General features: G+C 41.8%; 1 protein-coding gene across 1 annotated transcript in view; it reads left to right on the top strand.

Annotated features, from left to right (window-relative positions):
• The window catches only part of ITGBL1 (integrin subunit beta like 1), a 253,284-nt gene that overhangs the window by 214,443 nt on the left and 13,937 nt on the right, over positions 1 to 24,904 (top strand). Inside the window, exons 8-9 of the mRNA XM_075590762.1 lie at positions 12,257 to 12,373; positions 13,200 to 13,346. Coding sequence (XP_075446877.1) covers positions 12,257 to 12,373; positions 13,200 to 13,346 — 264 coding nt within the window. The remainder of the gene's footprint in view (positions 1 to 12,256; positions 12,374 to 13,199; positions 13,347 to 24,904) is intronic.

Raw genomic sequence — 24,904 nt, 5'->3', positions numbered from 1 at the left:
CATTTGGAACTATGTATTATGTATTCTGTTATGATTTACACCCGAAATACTATCTTCTTTTATTTTGTACCCCCATAAAAAGTTTTATCTCAAAATAAAAATGTAATAAAAAAAAGGTACACGCACATACCGTTGTGAAGTCATTTTCTTCTATATTCTCTATTAGACACACACGGCAAATACATTATCAATTTCTAGTAACGTATTTAACTGCACAGCCTTTGTCTGGCCCAATATTTGCTGTTTCTACCTGGTATGTTGTTTCAAACATGTAAATAACAGTCAATATTTCAAAGATAATCCGTTTTAAAAGGCTTTGTGTTATGTAGTATTAAAGAAGAAAACTTGTAACCCCACAGCACATTTCAAAGACTTAGTAACACATTGATACCACATATCGGCAAACTGCAAAGGTTAGCAGGTTACAAAGAAATTCTACTGAATTCTTCATCATGTCCATGTCTGATGTGTATAGGTCAAGTGACAATTATGAGTACACAGTATAGTAACTGCATTTGCTTCCTTTTAACATTTGCACTGTTGTATGCTACAGTAGGAAGGAATATATATATATATATATATATATATATATATATTTTAAGTTATGGTAGGATATATATATATAGCAACTGTAAATATTACTGTATGTTCATTTGCATGTCTTAGACAGGTCTGCAACCCTGTCTTTCCCCATTGTCACCCAGCATACAGCGCTTCCACTGCAGCAAGGGATTCTGGGAAATGACATGCAAATGAGCACTCAGTGCCACCTTTTGTCTCAAGCTCATATTACACAAGCCAATCCTCAAGCCAATGCATGCTGTTTTAAACACAGCTTTTAAACAGAGGCTGGGATGAGATGCAAAGCCATTAGACCTACTCACATACATGTTTCAACCTTGATGGGTATCATCAGTGTGAGGCTGGTCTTAATGGCTAGAGCAGGTTTGAGACTAGACTAGGTAATCACCACTGTCATTAAGGTATATATATATATATATATATATATATATAATCAAAAAATAAATAGATGATACCGTTCTGTGGCTAACGAAATGCTTTTATTTGTGCGAGCTTTCGAGATACACTGATCTCTTCTTTCGGCGATGTAACAATGAAAGAAGCAAAAGGTATACTTAAAAACAGTGTCTCTTGGAATGTTATCTGTGCTGTTTCTTCCCCTGGTGTGGATGTGTTTTATGGCTAGAGGTGTTAAATGGTTACTGAAAGCAAGTGAAGAAAGAGTGTGTACAGTATGTGTATCAGTGTGAATAAAAATGAACCTCTACACACACACACACACACACATATATATATATATATATATATATATATATATATATATATATATACATAAATTCTCACTGCACATTCAGAAGTAATCTGTACTCATACTGTATGTGCACTGGCAAAACATAACAAGATCCGGTTTCTCTACCTGAATATGCATGCACAAGCAGACAATGGGATGGGTGGAAATTCTAATTGTAGTTTACTGATTTTAATTTCCTCCATCATCCTCACATGACTTATTAACGCCTGAAAGACATAACACAAATGCTACAATCAGTCTGCTATTTGTACACAATGGATCTATTTAACAAACTGCATCTTTTGCCATGTAAAACGCCCCGGAAACAAATTGTAGTTTGATATATAGAAAAATGCCTGATTTTGATCACATCTATTAAGAATTATCGATGTATTGACACATTTTGTTAAGATATATCTCATTTGCATGCACTGTCCTCACATATTGTCTATTTGACTCACCTCACACAGTATAGACACAAGAAATACCTGAGGTGTTGAGATTTTTGGGGTATTGCAGGAGACTGAGAGGCATTTATTTTTATGGGTCAGAATTATAATATAAAATGTAATTTATGAGGTAAAGAGGATAAAGGAAAATTAGAAAGAATATCCAGATTCAGGGTACCAGGAGAGAAGCACAAAGCAGGGTAGGAGAGTAAATCCTTTCCCCTCTTATATCTACTGTACGTTTTATCTAACATAACCGCTAACATCATTGCTAAATTTCCTTTAATTTCCTACTTTTCTTTGCAGAACAATGGGGTGATGTATGTGCGCGATAATACCATCACTGGTATCATCATTGGTGCATCATTGGTCCTTTGCTTCATTTCTATCAAATGAGATTGAATGAAACAGAAAAAAGGACCAAGTTATTTAATTACTGATGCGGAATCTGTCATTTTCTAATTGATGGTACTGTATGCTCTCTGACACAAAATGTTAACCCTGGCAATTGAGAATGAATTTTAGAATGCACTTACTGATTGTGTTACTCCTCTTGAGGGATTAATTGACCACATAATTTTATATTTACTGTAGCAAGAAAACATATAAAACAATCAGGAAGGTAAAAGTTGTAAAGGAGATGCAACTATGCTGCAGCATGGGCGTTGCCTTCATTCTTGCGAGTCTTTCATTTTTAGATACTTTCTTAGTGTATCAGGGAGAAAGTGTATTTCATATATTCAACTATAGGTCAGATAGCACAGCCAGAAAAAGGAGAGTTTGTCAAATTAATTTCACTATGGTGCGCGGTACCAAGGACCCCTCAAGGTCAAAACAATTAACGGCAGATGTGTGTGGGGTTCCCACACCAAAAAAATCCCAGTAAATGAGGAAATTTAATTAGTGATATGATCTATTGTGATATAAAGCACATAATGATGATCAATTGATGCCACATGAGAGATTGATTAAACAAGTTTAAAGATATTCCTCCAGCAGTAGTCTAAGAAACAGCATATCAATCTAACTAGATTGATTTAGTAGACTAGCCACAATCAAAGTAGGTCTACATGAGATTTCAAAGCAACAAGCTATATAGCAAGAAAATATGGGTTAGTTCAATGTTAGAACTGCTGCCTGAATAGAAGAGGTTGTGGCTTCTGATCCTGTTGGGTCTGACACGAGTACCCCCTTCATCACAAGGGCCTTTAAACTTGTCTTAGGCCTGGGATATAGTGATTTTATCAGTGCGGAGGTGCGCTGAGGCTCAGGAAAAGCGGTGCTTTCCCTGGCCTTACACAGCGCGCCATCTGTGAGCGTGTCGGGGGCGGGTCTAAGGGCGAGCCAGTGACGTCGCGGAGATGGTTCGCCATCATTGGGCGAACCGCTCACGTGACCGGCCCTGCGCTCTGGCGAGCCCCAAATTTAAAAACTTCTTGAGACACGCTTCCCCAAGTGTGCGGACGCGTGCGCGAGCCCCTGTTAAAGCCGCTCTCATTGCGGCTGCACGGGCTCAGTGCCGAGTGTTAGCGCGGCTCAGCATGGCTCAGCCTTGTTCACACTACTATGTCCCAGGCCTTAGTCTTATGGAAATATTGTAGGCGGTCTTAGACTCATTTAAATATACTTAGCATATCTCTCAGGGTACCTCTGTTGGGCTCCTTTTTCAGTGAGTGAGTTTGGTCATTCCGCTTGGATTAGCAGACTCAGAATTAAACCCCTTCTAAAAAAGTATTTTCCGCACGGTTTGAAAATGCGAGAAGGGCTTACAGAATAACAAAACCTGCAAATCCGATCGGAAAGGGCTCTTTTGACACAAATTGGAGCTACTAGAATATGCCCCATTGTCTCTTTTGACTGCTCCACTTAATGCGGTCTGGTCCTCGACTCCATTTCTGTGCTCTGATACTGGCGTCTCTATCAGTTCGGAGCCTCTGGGGGTGCTTACTGGTGATGTCATGAGGATGATGTTGGTAGAGCAACCGGTTACCACAGCAACCCAACATGTTTCGGAACTCATCGACTTCTTTCTGAAGAATACATGGTTGTACTATAAGCTACATTGCACCCTCTTTTATAACCACAAATTAACCCTTAGTTTACACGAACAGGTCTTTTAATCACCAGTGATGATTACATATATGTAAAATTAATGATTACTTCCCAAAAATAAGTAGAAAATTTACAATACTCTAGATGACTATGCCACAACATTTTTTTTTATAAGATATGATACCTACAGTATAATGAAAGGGACTAAAAATAATGACTAGATTTTGAAGACTTACATTTAAGGATTAAAAGATGGGATGGAAAAAAAAAAAATCAATAGCACACACTAAAAAATGGGGAAACAACTTAAAGGTTTCTTAAAATACTGGACATAGGGACTAATATGATTATAAATTCATTGATTAGGATATATAAATATGGGTACTGTACATATAAATAGTTATAAAAATGGAAGAAAAAATAATATAAATGTAATAACCACACAATTCAAAATAGATAATAAAACATATATATGTGTATCATGGATAAGAATGAAAGCAGCTAACAGTTGATCTAGGTCTTGATTAAAATCCATACTGTAGGTCAGGGGTGAGCAAACTTTTTATGCTGAGCCCTCCTTTTTATCTATGAAATTTCTCGGGCCCCCGCTGCCTGGTGTAATCAAAATCACATTTAAAAAAAACCTTTATTAAACGGTATACAATGTAAATACAAATATGTCTAAGGCTGCACATATAGTGCCGACGACGGCAACGCTACCGAAAGTTGTATTTCGCTTTGCGGCGGCAACCAGGCCATTGATTGGTTCAGGGGCTGTCACATGAGGCGACAGCCCCTGAAAAATCAAATACTGCCGGCTTAAAAAAATCGTGTCGCCACGTCACGCTTACTATAAGCGCACGCATCAATAATGTATTTGTTTTCTGGCGACGTCGCGTCGCCGGCACTATAAACGCAGCCTAAATACTTACATACTTCAACAGCTCGCACTTGCAAAATTAGGCTGCGTCCACGCTGCCGCTGAGAGCGGTGACATCACCAACTCTCCAAGCATGAGCACAGGGTGTCCTGCATAATTTTGCAAGCACGAGCGGGGAAGTGTTTACACTTTTTTTTTATTATTTCTGTACATTCATAGTATGATTGATATAGTGGCAGCCGACCCTTTCACTTGCAGAGGATCGCAGCGAAGCAGGTTGCCAGCGGAGGAGAGCAGGACCACAGCGCTATTGTAGGGCAGACACCGGAAGGAGGGGCGTTTGACATCACAGCGCTGGGGCGTGCTCCTCCCCCATACCTCCGTATCACGTGGCCGCCACCTGCACTATTCTGTTTGGTCGCCCGCGTGCACACATCTTTTTTGCCTGCCCACCCATGTTTTGCCGTAAGCCCCCCGCCTAAATAATCTTGCGCACGGGGCGCCCCCCTCAGTTTGTGCACCGCTGCATTCAATCACAACATACACAACCAGCACTCAATCACAACCAACACACACTCAATCACAACACACACACACACACACACACAGACAGACAACCAACAGGCACAGCACACACACACACAACACCCACTCAACCACAACACACACTCAATCACAACACACACACAGTCACAGTCACAACACACACAACCAACACTCACATAATCACAACCAACACACAACACTCAATCACAACACTCACACACACAATCACAACATACACAACCAACACTCAATCACAACCAACACCCACACACAGACAGACAACCAACAGGCAAAGCACACACACACAACACCCACTCAACCACAACCAACACAGCACACACTCAATCAATCACAACACACACACAGTCACAGTCACAACACACACAACTAAGACTCACATAATCACAACCAACACACAACACTCAATCACAACACCCACACATACTCAATCAGAACACAACACAGAGAGACAGACAACCAACATGCACAGAGCACACACCACACACTCAATCACAACACAAACACAGACACAACACACACTGCAGTCCCTATATATACACACACACACACACACACACATATATATATACATATATATACACACACGCACATATATACACACACACATATATACACACACACACACACACACACACATATATACACACACACACACACATATATATATATATATATATATATAAAACAAGCAAACAATTGAAGTGGCGCCGCTAAAATAACCCAATTAATGTATATTTAGAATATATTTAGAAGAACAGTTGCTATTAATGGATGTGCTTAGCGGGGCGGCTAAAATTGGGCTAGTACACTATGATAAAAACATTAAGATAGTACAATATAAATGCAATCTCTTGACAATTGAACCCTAAAAAGTGTAGATAAAAAACTAAAAAATATATTTAATATAAAAAATAGAAAAAATTGTCAAAAAATAAAAATAAAAAACCTTCAATACATAAAGTCCTGTTCCAATGGCAATGTCTTCAGTTTCCTGCAGCCCGTTTCAAAGGGATCACCAGTCCCTAGTGATATCTAGAAAAAAGGAAAGAGAAAGAAACAGGCGCACACCTAGTGCATTACCATAATAAAATTGTATAAAAGGAACATAAAATCTAACAAATGCCCACTCACAAAGGTACAGCAAATATAAGCGTGTATGAGATAGGCTCTCATGTGCCAAACAGCTCGATCACCAGCGTCCAGCTGCAGTCAATGGCGTCGTCACGTGAGTCTCCTCCGTGGAACCGGAACCGGAAATGGGGTCCTTCGCCTAGAACTCTGGCTCTCGTGTGCGGCTCTCACGGCCAATAACTAACCATATTAGTGACATTGGAGGCTTTCATTTCCTGGAGGGACCTGTCCTATTGAACGCCGCAGTGTGACGAAACGCATAGAGCTGTGACGTCATCGCGTTTGTGTTGGTGTATTTGGAGTCCCTGGCTTCCCTGCGCTCCGAAATCCTGTAAGTGCACATTCTTATGGGTTGCTGATTTTTTTAATAAATGTACCTTATTTTTTACTCAGTTACGTGCTATGGATCTTGCGCTTTTGTTTGTTTTTTGTTCATAGATTCCAAAAGTTGTTGGCTATACCACTCCCCTTAAAGCTGCAAAGACGCTCCCTGGATCTTCTATTGGGACTATATTTCTCTCTGGATTTTTTGTTTGAGTGGAACATTCAATTTGGATTTTCCTTTTTTTCACTATCACGTTATGGTTTGTAGATATTATTAGATTAAATTGTGGTAATTTTTATTTATTTTAATATTTTAAATATGTTATTATAATTTATCATTTATTAGGGTTATTTCACATCCTCTTTAGCGCTACTTAATTTTTGTGTTGTCTTTATATATATATATATATATATATATATATATATACACACACACACACACACACACATATATGTATACACACACACACACACACACACACACACACACATATATGTATACACACACACACACACACACACACACACACACACACACACACACACACACACACACACACACACACACACACATATATATATATATATATATATATATTGTGACAGAACCAAGGGGATGATAATAAATTCCATATATAGGGCTTCCAGGATACTGAACAGTTTCTGTCCTGTTTAGGCTGAACAAGTGCAGCCTCATATACATGCACTCCATCCCACAGTTTGGCAAGTGCTGGAACTGAGGGATGAGCGATCCAGACCAGAGTTTGTCTCCTGCCTGATTTCTGTCACCTGTCATGCTATTTAGAAATCAGGTACTTAAGACCTATTTCCTGGTTCCTCTTCCCTCTCCCCAAGAGCCTGGAGGCAGGAAGGCTGCTGAAAGCAGAGAGAGGAAAGGCCTCTCCCCAAACAGGTTAAAACCTTCTGTTCTTTTGTCAAAGACTGTGAAGTTACTTATTTTGTTGGTGGAAGTGGAAAAGCCACTTCAACCCTGAGTTAGGGAATATTTAAGTTAAGTTATCGCTCAGGTGAACAGCTTTTGGTTTTGCTTGTGATTCTATTGTATGCACTGTGGCAGTCTCAGTGCCTGGGACTGAATAAACCAGGAATACCCTGTTTAAAGGAACAGTACGTGACGTCTCATCATTTAACCAACCCTAAAAGACCGTGTTCTAACAGTCCCGGACGGACGGCGGAGCCCCGGAGTGAGCCGTTTGTCACAATATATATACACACACACACATATATACACACACACACACATATATATATATATATATATATATATATATATATATATATATATATATATATATATATATACACACACACACACACATACATATATACACACACATACATACATATATATATACACATATACACACACGCACACACACACACACACACATATATATATATATTAGCTGATATACCCGTGAAAGGCAGGGTGGCAGGGGGAGAGGGGGGGAGGGGGGTGCGTGAAAGGCAGGGGGCATCAAAGGCATGGATTCCTCCCCTTGCATTTCCTCACCCTGCATTTCCTCACCCTGCATTTCCTCACCCTGCATTTCCTCACCCTGCATATCCTCACCTGGCAGCATGCCGCTCTCCTCGGGCTGCCACTGGTTCTCTCCCGCCTCGTGGCCTCTGCCGACTCCCGGTGGCACCAAGGAGCTATTGCGCGGCCGCAACTCCCTTCCACCCTTCTCCTCGGGGATGTTGAGCCGGGGTAGCGGCGTGTGGGGGTGGGGGTTGAGCCGTAGAGAGCGTGCTCTATGAGGTGTGGGGGGCTTGCGCATGTCACCCCCTGGCCACGCAACTCCCTCCCCTCTGGCTTCTGGGAGAGGCGGAGACAACTCCCTGCCGCCCTCCTCCTCGGGGATGTTGAGCCGAGGTAGCGGCGTGTGGGGGTGGGGGGCTTACGCATCTCCCTCCCCGGCCACACATCTCCCTCCGAGTTTTGTGTGTGTGTGAAAGCAGCCATGACTAAATACCACCCCCCGCCTGTCCGCTGTGCGCCGCCATCTTACCCACTCTGGCGCCATTTTCCTGATCACCTCAGCACACAAAAAGGTGCCCAAAAAAAAAACCCCATCTCCTAGTGATGCAGTTTCAACCGGAGCCGCAGATTCGCCAGGGATGGGGATGTGCCGGTGCGAATGTGCAGAGCTGGCTTTGGAGTGAGAGGAACAAAGGGAGAGGGAGAGAGAGAGGTGAGCGGTATAGGCGAGGGAGACACTGGGGAGCGGTATAGGAGGGTGCGGGGAGGGTAAGGGGGTCCTTCCGGAGGCTGGCTGCCCACTGCCTGTCCCTCCGCCGGGGAGGGAAGTGAGCGCCGGGGAGGGAGGGAAGTGAGCGTTGGCGGCTGGGGCAGGAGGGCCGCGCTGCGCTTCCCCTCCGTCCGGGAGCCGGTGCAGGGCACCCGTGAGGGTGAGTGTGATGGTGGGGGAGAGGACAGAGAGTGAGAGTGATTGTGTGTGGCCGCGGGGGGAGAGAGTGGCAGTTGGGTGACGTCAGAGCCACCAATCTGATTGGCCAGAGGCTGAGGACCAATCAGATTCACCGCAGCTAGCACTAACCTTTCGATTTTATATATTAAGATATATACACACACACACACACACACACACACACACACACACACACACACACACACACACACACACACACACCTGGTTGTAACTAAACCTGCTCAGGTCCCCCCATGTGCTGCAGAAAACGGGCGGGTAAAAGACAGGAGGAAGAGGGCTTGTCTGTGTGCAGGGAAGGCCCCCTCTGCAGGACCCGCCCCCTCTGGAGGCAGACACAGCAGGGAACTGTAAGCAGCCTCAGCACGGAGCTTCTGGCTGCCCGTGCACAGCTCTGCCTGCCCCCAGGTTTCCCCGCACACAGCCTGCGCCCCCCTACATAATCTTGGGGGGGCGCGCCCCCCAGTTTGTTCACCGCTGCTGTAGGTGACAGAATTTGCAAAGAGTGTATCCAATATGTTTCATGTTTCCAAATAGTTTTAGTAGTCTATCCCCTCCCCTTTATCTCCTGGGGTGACTAATTCAATTCCATTTAACTTTAAACCTGTGTGGTTTTTGTCATGGAGAGTGAATTTTTCGGGGATAGAACGTGTTTTGCAAAATCAGCCATGATGTTCTTCTGTTAAAAAAAAACAAAAAACAATGCTGGTAGCATTACACTTAAAGCATCCTTTCTGTGTATTACTCTCTCCACTAAATATTGAGTTGCTTGCTCTTTCCAAGTTGCTTACTTAAGACTCGTATTTCTCTTATACACTAGAGTCGGGTATTTTGGCAGTACTTTATGGAGAATACTACTGTATCTTGTTTCAAGATGCTGCAATGCTATACTGAATTCTTTAGCTGCTCCTGTATTGTATTTAGGAATAAATTTAACTGGGCAAGATAGACAGAGACACATGTAAGACATAAACCATCTGAAATGAGGACAGCAATAGAAAAGTCTAGTGGTAAACGGAGTAATCAGCATTGCAGCACCATATTCATATGTCAGGTAAGGAAGCTAGAGGGTGTTTTAAGAATCGTACAGATGTTAGAAGACTTACTGTCCTCGCCACTGCGGCTGAACAAGTAAAAGTCTGCGGTGCCAGGGACAGTGTCTGCCACGATGGAGCTGTGTGGGTCCATGCTTCTGTATGAGACCCTCGCAGTATTAATCCCACGGGAGAATCTTAGGCTTACTGCATCTGTAGCCAAACTCATGTAAATAAGCTGGCAGCAGAATTCAAAACCATAAGAGCAGTAATGTTAAATACCTGCTATAATCAGTGGTCGAAGGGTGATAGCACAATACCACAACTTTTTTTTACTGTCAAACTTATACTTTTATTTTCTATGTAAAAAAAAAATGTGCTTAGTTTTGTATTAAACTTTTCTATTTCCTAAGTATAAATATTAATAAACCTTTCAAAAGTACAGATTAAGCAGGCGTTATTGTACCCATTAAAGTGGAATAACGCACAAAACAACTTGTTCAATAAGAAAAATTATAGGCTAAAGCAGTAAAATTCTGGGTTTTATTGAAATCCCTGCTCTCTGATTGGTTAAAATTCCGGGCATTATCCAATAATGCCTGGACTTTTTGTTGCTTGCAATGTGTTGATTTCCAATGTGTTTATTTACAGCCAATCAGCTTTCAGAACAGCTCTGAGACAGGGCAGGGGGTTGGTCAGAAGGCAGGAACAGCTTTGAGACAGGGCAGGGGATTGGTCAGGAAGTATCAGCTACGGGTTGACTCCTCCCCCTCCCTCTGTGAACAGAGCTGACTGAGCAGATTCAGTTGCATTGGAGAGGGTGGGGAGGGGAAGAGGGAGGGAGGGGAAGAGGGAGGGAGGGGAGAGGAAGAGGGAGGGAGAGAGGGACTGCAAAGTAAGTAAGTGACTGTCTGCAGTTTGTTTGTGGCTGCAATTTCTGTCTGTCTAGTGTGTGTGTCAGTAACAGTGTTTATGGGTGTAGCAGCAGCAGTGTTTGTTTGTGTGTGTGGTGTGCTGTTGTGATGTATGTGTGTGTAGCAGCAGCAGCAGCAGAGGTTGTGTGTGTTGAGCTGCTGTGTGTAGAGCTGCAGTGTGTGTGTGTGTGTGTGTGTGTGTGTGTGTGTGTGTGTGTGTGTGTGTGTGTGTGTGTATTTATAGAGCTCCAGTGTGTGTGTGTGTGTGTCAGTGTCATTAGCAGTGTGTGTGTGTGGTGTGCTGTTGTGTTGTGTGTGGTGTCGCAGCAGAGTTTATGTGTAGCAGCTGCTGTGTGTGTGTGTAGAGGTGCTGTGTTTTGTGTGTGTGTAGAGGTGCTGTGTTTTGTGTGTGTGTGTGGGTGTGTGTGTGTGGGTGTAACTGCAGTGTGTGTGTGCATGTGAGTAGCAGTGCTTATCAGTGTAGCAGCAGCAGTGTGTGTGTGTGTGTGTGTGTGTGTGTGTATGTGGTGTACTGTGCTGTTGTGTTGTATGTGTGTGTAGCAGCAGCAGCAGTAGCAGCAGTTTGTGTGTGTGTGTGTGTGTGTATAGAGCTGCTGTGTTGTGTGTGTACACAGAGGGGGCGGCAGTGTGTGGATATAGATAGCTGCAGTGTAAGTGTATATAGAAGTAATGTATTTACCATTTTATTTTAATTAAAAAATCTATATAACTATTCAAAAGTGTCCATTATTTATGAAAAAAAAACCTACATTTAGCCTATAATAGTAATAATCCCGTCAGAACAGGGCATTATTGGCCAGTAATGCTCTGTTCTTCTGGGATTATTACTTAAATATATATTAGAATGGCATTTCCAGAGAATTAAATAAATGACCAATTATTTGAAAGTCAGGCGCAGCACCACTACTTTTGAAGCCACTTCGACCACCGGCTGCCATACTATGTCTTATCTGGTTATAGATTGCTCTTATAGTTCAGCATTATTGTTGCCTTTCCTTTGCAAGAGAAATCTTTGATCAAAATAAAATGTGAAAGAGTGATGTGTTCCTGCGTGGCAGCAGATGAGGTGACCTTAACAACTGTCTGCATTTCATGTTGCAGGGAAATGTGAATGTGGCCAGTGCACATGTTTTCCTCCAGGAGATAGCAGGGTTTATGGTAAAAACTGTGAGTGTGATGATCGTCAGTGTGAAGATCTGGAAGGCAAAATCTGTGGAGGTAAACATTTTTGTAGCAGTTATGTGTTTGGGAGTGAATAAAGCATGTAAAAGCACACTGTACTGTTACACAATGTTTTATTTACATTAAGACCAGGGCTACTATTCATTAAAGTATCCCTGCTGCCTGACTTGATTTGTCCAAGTAAACACATCTCTATTAAAGCAATGGGGATTTTTTTTTCTATATATGATAAAACTGGTGCAATTTTTTTGGCAATGTTTTGTAGCCAGGGAACATTCAAGCCGTTCCTCCACTCAACAACGATAACTACATACAGTACTTAATCCTGTGCTCTCAACAATCATAATACTCAGTATATGGGTCTCGTTTTTTAAAAACATAAACAATTTCATTCACTGAAAACATAATGCATCTTTATTGCATATCATGCACAAAATAATGCCATTTTAATACTAGTGACATCATCAATAATATTAAAGAATGATAGTTTAAGACTAATCCCAATACATTTTCTCTGTTTAGTGTGACTAATTTGCTTTCGGTTTTCATATTTTGATAAAAATGGACATTTCCTTTCTTGCCACGGACATTTTTCTATTGCATTGCTATTGCTATCTATCCATACCTTTTTTTAATTCTATAGAGGAGATACAGTATGGTGTATGAACTATGCATTACTCTCTTAGATTTAATAAAGTGGCCACAAGATGACAGCTGCTAAGATAACATTGTAATTGTAAGAATTGTTATAGGTAATTGCCCAGTGTACTATATGAAAAACTATTAGTAGTATAGCAATAAGGAGCAGTATCATCTAAAATAATAATGTGTGATTCTTGGACATCCTTTTTACTCTTTTCAGAACATGGCACCTGTTCTTGTGGTCGATGCATTTGTCAAGCTGGATGGTTTGGAAAACTTTGCCAACATGCAAGAAAATGTAATATGACAGAAGAGGAGAGCAAGAGTCAATGTGAATCAGCTGATGGCATATTGTGTTCTGGTAAAGGTAAGTGGGTGTATTGTAGCGTACATACAGTACATCAATATTTGTATTTCCAATCAAAGCATTTTATGTAGAGCGTAATTTATCGACATCATGGAACTAGAAAAAGTGCAGAGAAGAGCCACCAAATTAATAAAGGGCTTGGATAATCTGATTTATGAGCAGAGGATAGCTAAATTAGATTTGTTTACATTACAAAAGAGGCATCTAAGAGGAGATATGATAACTATACAGTATACAAATATATTCGGGCACAAGACAAGGAGCTTTCAATAGAACTATACATCCCAAGGGCAGTACAAAGGACACAGGGACATACCTTAAGGTTGGAGGAAAGGGAATTTCACAAGGAACAAAGGAAAGGGTTCTTTACAGTAAGGGCAGTTAAAATGTGGAATTCCTTACCAAGGGAGACTGATGGCAAATACAATAGATTTGTTCAAAAAAGGTTGGACATCTTTTTAAAAAGGAAACGTATACAGGGATCTACTAAATACAGTAAGTAAACATGGGAAGGATGTTGATCCAGGGAGAAATCCGATTGACAATATTTGGAGTCAGGAAAAAGTTCATTTTTCCCCATATGAGATATTATTAGATGATATTTCACTAAGGTTTTTTGTTTGCCTTCCTCTGGATAAACAAACTGTAAATACAAATATAGGATACTTATCTATCATCTAAATTTAGTATACTGTAGGTTGAACTTGATCTTTTTTCAACCTTATCTACTATGGAACTATGTAATATGACATCAATAATTTTGCTTTACAATTACTTTTTAGACATCCATTCTGTATATCGGCTTTAACAATGAGAGTTGCAATTCACACAGAAACAACCTTTCTGATTCCTAAGTGTAAGGAGTATAACATGTTTCAAATGATATATATCTCATTAAGATGTTATCATAGGCACAAAGAACACTTTATAGAAACTGGTATAAGAGCAAGTTGTGTGTAAGGATCCATGGGGGTCGGGGTCGCGCACCCTGCAGGACAAGCGTACCTCAACCCGCGATCGGGTGTCTCGCCGAGCCCTCTCTCCCTGGCACCTCCCGCGGCAACCTCAGAGTCTGCCCCTCTGTCTCGGCCCACGCGCGGGCACCGCGCGGCTGGAAAGACTCTCACCACTGGCCCCACCTCCGGTCTCCACCACCGTGATGCCGTCGGCAGCATGCATGGACTGCGTGCGGGCGGCGCGCGCACACCAGCAAACACATCCTGTCTTCCCTGCATCTCACCACAGGTGCCACGGACTCCTCCCCCACCTATCACAGTACTGCTTACTGGTAAGCCTTTCCCCTGCAGCCTTGCTATTGGTTCCTGGTACTATGCATGCTCAGTCAGCCCCTTGACATGATGGCTGAGCATAAGACTTCATTCAGTGCGAAGTGCTTACTGCAATTCCTGCCTCCTTGCTTTGTACCTGTGCCTCCTGTTCCTAGCTCCATCTTGTCTGACCTTGGCATTCTCTGGACTCCGTACATCTCTACTCCTGACCCCAGCCTACCAACGACGATCCTCACCTCTCCAACCCTGACCACAGCAAAGTACCTACGACGATCCGCACCTCTCCAATCTTGACCTCGGCAAGTACCTTCGACGATCCGCAACTCTCCAACCCTGACCTCGGCAAGTACCTTCTACTGTTCTGACCTCTATAACCCCGACCCGGCTAACCACTACCAATCTACACTCCGGACGCATTCTCGCGGCTGGAGGTTGGTGTTTTGTCAATCCCCACCTCGGTCCTGCGGTTACGTCATGTTTGTGGTTAGCACTCCGTTACACAGTGCTGATGCTAGAGAAAGCACACAAACATCTTAAACTAAAAATACCTTTTCTACTGTGCGTCACCTTTCAAGATGAATAATGTCCTTCACTCTTTGTTGAAATAGACAATTGTAGGCTCTAGCTTAAAGTTTGTATTAAACAAACGTGACCAATGTACCCTCTAATCTTGACACTTCCATGTACCCACCAACCTCAATAAACACTGACACCTTTCATTTGGGTTCAAATGGCCACAGCCTTTATTAACCATAACAATCAATCACAAAAATTTCCTGGACCTGGTCAGCAAGTAGCCCCACAACCTGTGATGCTGATCATGGTCACCGCCACTCCTGACCCAGTGAGCATTCTTGGTTCCAAAACCCTTGGGGTCCCTTTTTGGAGGGCACCCTTAGGCCTCCTTTGAACCCCTAATATTCCTCTAAAATACTCACCTGTGCAGAACTGACCAGTTCGCACCCCTCCAGCTGTGACAACCATAACACAAAAACCATAAAATTCCAAACACCGCACTTCACATTAACCTTATTCTTTTCTCTTTTCAGTCATTCTTTTTTTTAACTTTTTTCTCCCTCCTTTATTAATTCTTCCCTTCTTTCTTTTTGTATATATTATTATATTTTTTTTTGTTAAACAAAATGAGCAAAAATACATAACAGCACTTAATGCAATAACATGTATTTTAATTCCTTAATACCTCACAAAGGGGTGGGTGGGCAAGAACCTTTTTGGGAGGTGAGAAAGATGTAGGCACAGGGCAAAAAGCCTCTTAAATAACCTACCCCCTCTCTCCTCCTCTTCCTCCTCTCACTGCTAACTCATATCATGGACGTTTGTTTCTCAACCATCAAGCAATGTTATTTTAAATATGTATTGTCCATCAGTAACAGCAAATACAGGTTCTTGAAGAGCACATGTTTGTTTATGCGGATCTGACGTCACAGCCATGGACACGTTTCCCTGTCATCATAGAAATCCCAAAGGCCATGGATTGCTCAAGCTACAGGCTCACGCGACGCCATGCACTCTGCCGTGCGCGCGCCTACTATATCCGTGGCCTAACCCCTTCCGCCAGGCCTCCTCGGATCAAGGGTCATGTCACCCTCCCTTTCTGGTCAGGGTTTGCTTTATCAGAATGTATTGTATTGTGAACTGTGTCATGACCAGTATGCTAGTGTTATACAATTTGATATATGATCAACAATATAGAGTACTGTTTAGTAAATCAAAAAGTACTTCAACAACTGCTGTATGGACATAGGATTTAATGTACAGTACAGTAGTAAAAGTTTATCTTGATTCACAATATGGACTGGAATTAGTAGATTATACCATAGTCAGAGAGGATGTTGAACTTGATTGAAAATTTCATTTTTTGATTAATATTGCAAAGGTTTTCCAATAAGGTTTGCTGACACATGATGATGTTTCTGAGCTACGTGATGTTTTTCTGAGCTACAGTATGTTTTGTTTAATTAATCTCTCAGATGTGTAATGTGATCAACCATAAAAAAAAAACAAGAACATGACTTAAAGGTTTTACTGCAAGATTCTAAAATATAATTCCTCTATGTAAATACAACTCAAAAGTTTTTATGGTGACATGCAATTTGACACCTTGACTTCAAGTGAAGTGAAGTATTTCCCACTTTTTAAAAACACGCATATACCTGTTAGTGGAATAAAGTTATTGTTACTGTGCATTGATTGGCACTAATACATACAGTACTTCCTGTTTTTAAACAGACAAATACTAATTTATCAATCATTTACGCAGTCACTGAATCATGAAAGCGTTCTTAACGTCCTGGGGTTTAAAGAGTGCTACAGGAGATATGTATGAACCTGGTATTTTGATCAAAATGCCACCTCCTCTTTAAGGCATTTGATTTAGGGAAGACTGTAAAGTGTAAAACAAATGTCAAGTACGCAACATTTTGTAACATTTGATATCTGCCTACATAGGACATGACTCATTGACTAATGATTCAGTAATTAGTTCTCAGTAAAAGGTTGTAGTTAACGTATAATCAACACAGACAAATGTTTCCAGAAGCAAATCTATGAATTGCTTAGGAAGTAAAGCAGTTATAAATAACAGCCATTACATGTAGGTCAACAGTGAAAACACATGTCTTAGTTATATTTAAAATAAATGCAGCTATTTTAATTCACCTTATAGTAGCATCTAGCTATTTTCTTTTAGTGCACTAACTGTGGTTGTTTCAAGAACAAAATAACTAATTCCTAATTTTTTGTGTCTCACCAAATTGTAGTGGGCATTTGCACTTTCACTGGACTCTTACAGATGCTGCAATAACTGACATTTTCTAAGTATGATTGGCATAAGTGATCTTTGGTAATACGTGGGCCTGCACCATTAACTACTGTTAGGTTAAATCATGTATTATTAAATTGTTCAGATGAGGCAATTTGCCGATGGTATGTTTGAAAGATGTGGCTCTCACATGAATGACATAGAATAGTCATGATGCACGAGGCAGTAGCAATGGTACTCATTAGCAAATGGGGTTATTTTGTATGATAGAAGCCACATTACATTACTTCAAATTGTACTACATTGTCATTATGCGCAGACATTACTGCAATTTAGTTACTCTAGGACAGGCCTGCACAACTCCAGTCCTCGAGGGCCGCGAACAGGCCAGGTTTTCAGGATATCCCTACTTCAGCACAGCTGGCTCGACTGAGCCACTAATTGAGCCAGCTGTGCTGAAGTAGAAATATCCTGAAAATCTGGCCTGTTCGCGGCCCTCGAGGACTGGAGTTGTTCAGGCCTGCTCTAGGACTTCGCCCATTACATTTGTGAAGATTAAATATTTAAATGAATTCCTCAGGTGCTGAAAATCCTGATGACAGTCTCTAAATTCAAACTGTTGTGAGTGCAAGTGGGTGGGGTTTTCAAAGTAGGCCCCATCCTCGCACCTTAAATGAGTGGCAACAAGTATGATACAAGCAGTAGAGCCCACTATAGAGCACGTGCATTTTAAGTGAAATTTCTTTGTGTTTTGTCGCAGAAAATTCTATTTACGATGGTGATGTTTTTAGTTAAAAATCAAAACACAGGGCCTCATGCAGAAAGCAGCGCTATTTAAAATTGGAGAGGGGAATAAAAAGTAACTGTATTGGAGAGTTTTTTTCACCATATGCAGAAAGGGCATAAAACTGCATTTAGAATCCTTTCTGCATATGGAGAGTTTCAACCAGCGATATGAGCGCTGTTGAAACTAGTGGGGAAAAAATCGGGGTTTTTTTTTTCTCTCCCCCACCGGCCGCCGAGCGCCAGCTTCTTGCTGGCGAAGGAAAATGTTGAAAATCGCGCCATATTTTTGCCGCGAACAGCCACTAGATGGCGTTTGCGGCTCTCTGCATACGGCCGTTTTCAACACTGGAGAGATTTATGTTCTCTCCAGCCGCGCGGCGAGTTTCAGAGAAAAAAAAAAAAATAGCTTTTTTTTAAAAACTCGCCATTATCTGCCTTTCTAAAGGCAGATTTCGCCAATACATGCCGCTTTCCCTGTTAGCGCTGCTCTCTGCATGAGGCCCTCAATTTCAGTGCCAAAACGCAAAGAAGTTTGACTTAGAACGCATGTGCGCGGCACCCCCTCCCCCTGTTTTATCTATTTGTACTTCTATATGTATATTAACTGTTCATTCCTCGTGTGGATGTGTGTCTCCGTGTGTGTGTGTGCATCTCTGTGTGTGTGTCTGCGTGTCTGTGTGTGTCTCAGTGTCTGTGTCTCTGTGTGTGTGTGGCGGCTGGTACTGCGCAGGTCTCTGTGTGTGTGTATGTGGCGGTGAGTCTGTATCTCTGTGTGTTCGCACCTCTGTGTGTGTGCGTGTGTGTGCGTGTGTGTGTGGGCATGTGTGTGTGTGTGTGTGTTTGTGTGTGTGTGTGTGTGTGTGTGTGTGTGTGTGTGTGTGTCTGTATGTCTGTGCGTCTGTGTGAGCATCTGTGTGTGTGTGTCTGTGTGCATCTGTGTGTGTGTGTGTCTGTGTGTTTCTGTGTGTGTCTCTCTCTTTGTGTGTGTCTGTGTGTGTCTCTCTCTCTTTGTGTGTGTCTGTGTGTGTCTCTCTCTCTTTGTGTGTGTCTGTGTGTGTCTCTCTCTCTTTGTGTGTGTCTGTGTGTGTCTCTCTCTCTTTGTGTGTGTCTGTGTGTGTCTCTGTCTGTGTGTGTGTGCGCGTGCTGTGCCTGTTTTTGTGCGCACTCCATTTTCTGTGCCTGTTGTGTATGCGCACCCAGCCGGTGCCTACTGTGCAGGTGCACCCGGCCACTACCTACTGAGCAGGCCTACTGCGCATGTGCGGCCGGCCAGCATCTACTGCACAGGCGTGCCCACCTGCCACCTACTATGCAGACGCGCCTGTCTGCCGCCTACTGTACAGGTGCGCCAGGCCGGCACCTACTGCGCAGACACGCCAAGCCGTTAACCATGGCTCCTGTGCAAGAGCGTTGAGCGTGGGAGGCCTCCGCATGTATGCCAGCAGCCATAACAGCCTCTTCTGCCAGCAGTGATATCACTTCCAGGACTGCACTTCCGTCTTCAGGCGATTTACTCCAAGGAAATGTTTTAATTTGGTACTGATGCAGCGTCCATTATCCAAACATTTCACGGGTTGTATTCCTGGGCATACCAGGTCGTGCTGCGTGATTTCTTTAAACTTCTCAATAAAAATGACATTGTCACTTTAATTTGAATCGATCATACAGTATACAGTACTGTACAGTGCATAGTGTGTTGTCCAAAATAATAGTAGCGTGGCAAAGTTTTAAAAGCGTGAAGCTGGTAATACTGACAGTATAAAAGTAAAAAAGCAACGTTTTAAAAAAGCGATATTAGATATCCATTGACCTTCCTCTTTTGACGTTCGATGTCAAATTTTCTTTTCTGGAAAAAAAAATGATGCTATTATTCCCGGTATTGCGTATGCATCAAATCGCTGTAGTGTGCATGAGTACAAGCATTGATACTGTACAGTACTGTACTGTATATATGGCAGGTATACAGTACACTACTGTAGTGTCATTGGAAATTAAAGTTAATACTGTACTGTCTAGTGTAATACAGTATACTGTACTGTAGTACATTATATTTACCTTCATTATAAACTTTGCCAACCGGTTGGAGATGAGCCAATGTCAGAGGTGTATTGTGCGTACAAGTTGAGGTCACTCCTGTAGTCTGCATTATAGTTGACAGCATTATAGTTGACAGGTGCCTGCTGAAGCTGGTAATCATGTCGGTACTCAGGCTGGTAATATGGTTGGAAATCAGGCTGATAATCTGTCTGGTAATCTGGGGGGGGGGGCAGATAGAAAGGATTGCGGTTCACCAGGTTTTCACTGACGGTCGGACCGTTATTGTAAGCCAGTGCTGGTACATTGCTGGATCGGGAAAGACGAATCTTACATGGATTAAACCCGACCTTTCTTCTTTTGTAGTTGCCATGAGCAAACATACTGTCAAGATGTGGGATCACAGACCAATACCCTTTTCTATCTCCCAGAGATGGGGCAGTGCGAAAAAAAGCAATCTTCATTAGTTAAGGTTTGCCTTACCGAATGCTTCCACCCACGAACGTTCAGTGAAAATTTGTAAAAATCATAGTTCGAAATGAAATATTCATATATTTCTACCTAAAGTTGCCTTCTTATCTGTTCCAGCATAAATTGCAGAAAATATTAAAAATGCATAACTACAGTACAGTCAGGTTTGGTATACATGTATGGAGTTGACATGGTGCCCATTCAGCCATTGTGCAGCGATAACAATGTAGAAAACCTTGTGTTTTAGAGCTTTTAATTATGAAACACCTAAATTTGATAATGTCTTCAGCGTCTTCAACGACCAAGGTCGATTCACAATGGATCACTGTGGTAGACTTGTTTATCTGGTTTTTAAACACCTGCAAATTGACACAATAGCACAATATATACTGTATAATACTATCTAGTGGATAGTGCAAAGGGAATTCATTCATTTCTGCCACCTGGCGGATACGCGAAGAACTTCACCCAAAGAAATCAGAATCCAGGTTATTCAAAGAAATCAACAGCGGTAAACACAGGTGTGACTGGTGCGATTGGCAGCACTCATGGCAGCATTCACAGAAGAATAACGAGGGAATGCCACGTGTAATACAGCAGACTTCACAAAAATGGCTCAGTGAAATGTTCGAATAATGGCCACTGTATCTGTAGGTGCCAGCATAGAAGTTTCACTTCAAAAAAGGACTCAAAGATTGAAGATTAAAGAGATGAAGACCAATTTCTGATCTTCAAGCAACAGAGGTTCAATTTCTGCAAACATTGAGCATGGTTTATCGACAGACAAGCATGGATCGATATAAGAGGACCATCACGTCCATGGATTAGGACTCACTGGAGGCTTGAAGATTTGTGTCGGATTTTTTTTTAACTTTAATTTACATTTTTGCATTTTTTTATGGGCCTTTAAGATGTAAAGATGCCGTGGCTTTGTCCAGGGCCAAAATTCAGTGGACCCTTGTGAAAGTTTTTTTTTTTTTTTTTAAACCCATCTCTCCCTATGGAGCCCTATCTGTGGACTGGGTGTGGAGGCGGTGGCCGAGGGAGCCCACCCAGGCAGTGATGGTGGAAGTTGGTCCCGACTTCTGGTGGGGCCTAACTTCCATGTTGGAACCACCTGGGTGGACCCCCTCCACCACCTGGTAGGCCCCACAGCACTGGTAGAGGCCAGGGAGGGAGAATGCAGAGAGGGGGGCCTTTAGAAATGACAGAATGCCATTTCAACTGATAAAATAAGTGCTGGAACAGTGTGTGGAAGGCCCTAAAAATGGTGGTCCCTAATGCCGACAAACTGGCCGCACATATGGTAGTTCCGCCGTTGACTTCAACCACATTATTTGAATTAAGATTTTATTTTAATTCTTGTTTTTTTTAACTTCATGAGGATTTATTTGCAATTATGATCCAGAAGACTTGTCAATTCTTTAGATCAGTTCCATGGGGTTCATTGAGACCCTGAAGATATAAAGTTGGCTTTTTATGTATTTGTAACAGCTTTAGCACCATTGAGGCCAATTGGCCACTCAATGAATGGTTTAGTAGGGCTCTATTTTACTGAAGGTGTTAAATATTAATTTAATCTTGTCTAGTATTGTTTATGTATTTAAATTGTAACGTATTGATGGTATTTTTTTTTTTTACCAATAGGGACCAGTAAATCAAGAAGAAGCCATGGTTAACAGGCCCAAATGGAAGGGTCAAATTAGTGACAAGGATGTTAGAGAAGGAACTGTATAAACCTCTTTGTAGACCATAGGGCCTGGCTAGGCAGTTGTTTTCTGTGCCTAACTGATAACTTTGGCAACTAATGGCTTAACATATTTAAAAGTTACATGTACTTTTTTTTTTTTTTTTACAATATTTATTTTGTTTGTTTTAACTGTTAACCCTTTGGTGCAGCAGAAAGTTGCCTTGACATTCCTTCTCAATGAATTAGTAGTTCCTGTGGCATCAATGGAGTTAAATTCCATATGGTAGAAATGACTCTACGAAGTATTATTCATTATCGCCAAACACTTGAATACAAATTAACAATATTGCATGTCCATCAAACACATGTTATTCTTAGTGAATTGGAAGTTAAATGGTCAATAATATTTGGCGTTATTTTTTTTTTACAATGTCAAAAGTTATCACCTAGTTAAACAACCTTTAGCGAATCTCAGTATTAGATTCATACAATTCTGTTGTTGATTAGTTAAAATAAAATAAATAAAGAGAAAAGCTCAGTGCTGAAAGTTTTAAAAGCACTATTACAATTCAAAGACAATTTTTGTTTCGTGTGCACTAGAAATAGAGCAATATGTGACTATCCTGAAATCCAAATTCAGGGACTGTAAGTTTAGAGTGACAAAGAGTAACGCCAAGGGATAAAATTATATTTAGCTTACTTGACAATGGCTGGAAGACAGACACTCGTGAGAAGATAATTAAATCTGAAACAAAGCAATGAACATTTGCAAAGCCACAGAAGCTACGTACCAAAGAACAAGCACACATGATGACACAAGGTTCAGATGAAAGTATGCATCTAGAATCCAAATGTGTTCCAGGCAAGGTTACCAGTGACTCATAATTCAAACAAAGCAAGTAAACAGAAATGGAAATGTAAGAAAAAGAACATGAAAATAGACCTATGGTGCAGAAACTGTGGGAAGGAACATCTGCCTCTGAGTATAGAATAATTTTTTCTACAGTCAGTATACCTAGCCATTATGCTAAAGAATGACACTCACAAATGGAGCAAATAGCTAAAGTTTCTGAATGTCTTTCGTCTAAATACTCCTGGATGGCCCTCCGCCTCCTTAAACTTAACATGGCAAAAACAGAGCTCCTCATACTTCGTCCCAAACCTGGCCCTATTTCCTCCTTCCACATTACTGTTGGAAGTACCATCATTCACCCAGAAGCCAAAGCACGCTGCCTAGGGGTCACACTCGACTCCTCTCTTACATTTTCTTCTCACATTGAAAAGGTAGCAAAAAACTGTTGTTTTTCCTCCGCAATATTACCAAGATACACCCTTTCCTCTGTTGCTCGACTGCAAAAACTCTGACACAGACCCTCATGCTCTCCCGTCTCGACGACTGTAATCTCCTGCTATCTGGCCTTCCTGCCTCTCAACTTTCTTCCTTACAATCTATCCTTAAAGCTGCTGCCAGAATCACTCTACTCTTTCCGAAATCTGTCACAACGTCTCCCCACAGAAGACAACACTTATCCGGATGGTAGTGTCTATGCTCCATTCGGTGTTTCTTCTTCCTATTATTGTTCAGCGTCCCCCCTTCTGAAATCCCTCTCCTGGCTTCCTATCAAATTCCAAATCACACACTCCATTCTCCTCCTCACCTTTAAAGCTTTACACTCGTCTGCTCCTCCTTACATCTCAGCCCTAATTTCTCGCTGTACACCATCCCGGCTCTTGTGTTCTGCTCAAGGATGTCTTCTCTCTACCCCTTTTGTATATAAAACCCTCTCCTGCCTTGAAACCTTCTCACTGACTGCCCCACATCTCTGGAATACCCTTCCCCTCAATATCCGACTAGCACCCTCTCTATCCACATTTAAGACCCACCTCAAAACACACCTGCGTAAGGAAGCATATGAGTAGCTCAATGACTGATAACTAACACCTCATACATTAACCCCTTGCTGATGCCCTTACCAAAACGCCCTCATTCTGTCTCTGTATGTTTTTCCTACCAACCAATTAGGTGGGTTTAGAGAAGTCAGGGAGCGCAAGGCACCGGTAGTGACATGAAAAACAAAATACACATTAATAGTGCAACTCTGTCTTGATAAATGTAAAAACACCTATAATAGTACACAGTGATAGCCTCAAAAAATAAATGATGCAAATAATCAAGTTTCCCACATGCAAATAAACCAGGTGGGGGAACACACAATATACTCAAATCACTCCAGCAGAAAATCAAGGATGAGATAATGTGTGTGCTGTATGGCACAGAAATGCAAATAAGATAGAGAAAACACTTCTATCAGCACACACAAAAACAGACCACTCCAATTAGCATGCAGGAGATGGTAAAAGTGTATTGGCATACAGAAAACCGCATCAGCGGTGGGCAGTGCAAACTCACAGGAATACCCTGGATATGGGCATGGTATACACAATAGCGTCCTGGTAGTGGGGTATGTTGGTTCAACTTGTGATTTTGTGTTGCAGAGGACTCGCT

This window comes from Ascaphus truei, chromosome 3 (genome assembly GCF_040206685.1).
Source record: "Ascaphus truei isolate aAscTru1 chromosome 3, aAscTru1.hap1, whole genome shotgun sequence".
NCBI classification, from domain to species: domain Eukaryota; kingdom Metazoa; phylum Chordata; class Amphibia; order Anura; family Ascaphidae; genus Ascaphus; species Ascaphus truei.
Note: the sequence above shows the minus strand (reverse complement) of the source record. Positions and strands in the feature narration are given on the sequence as shown.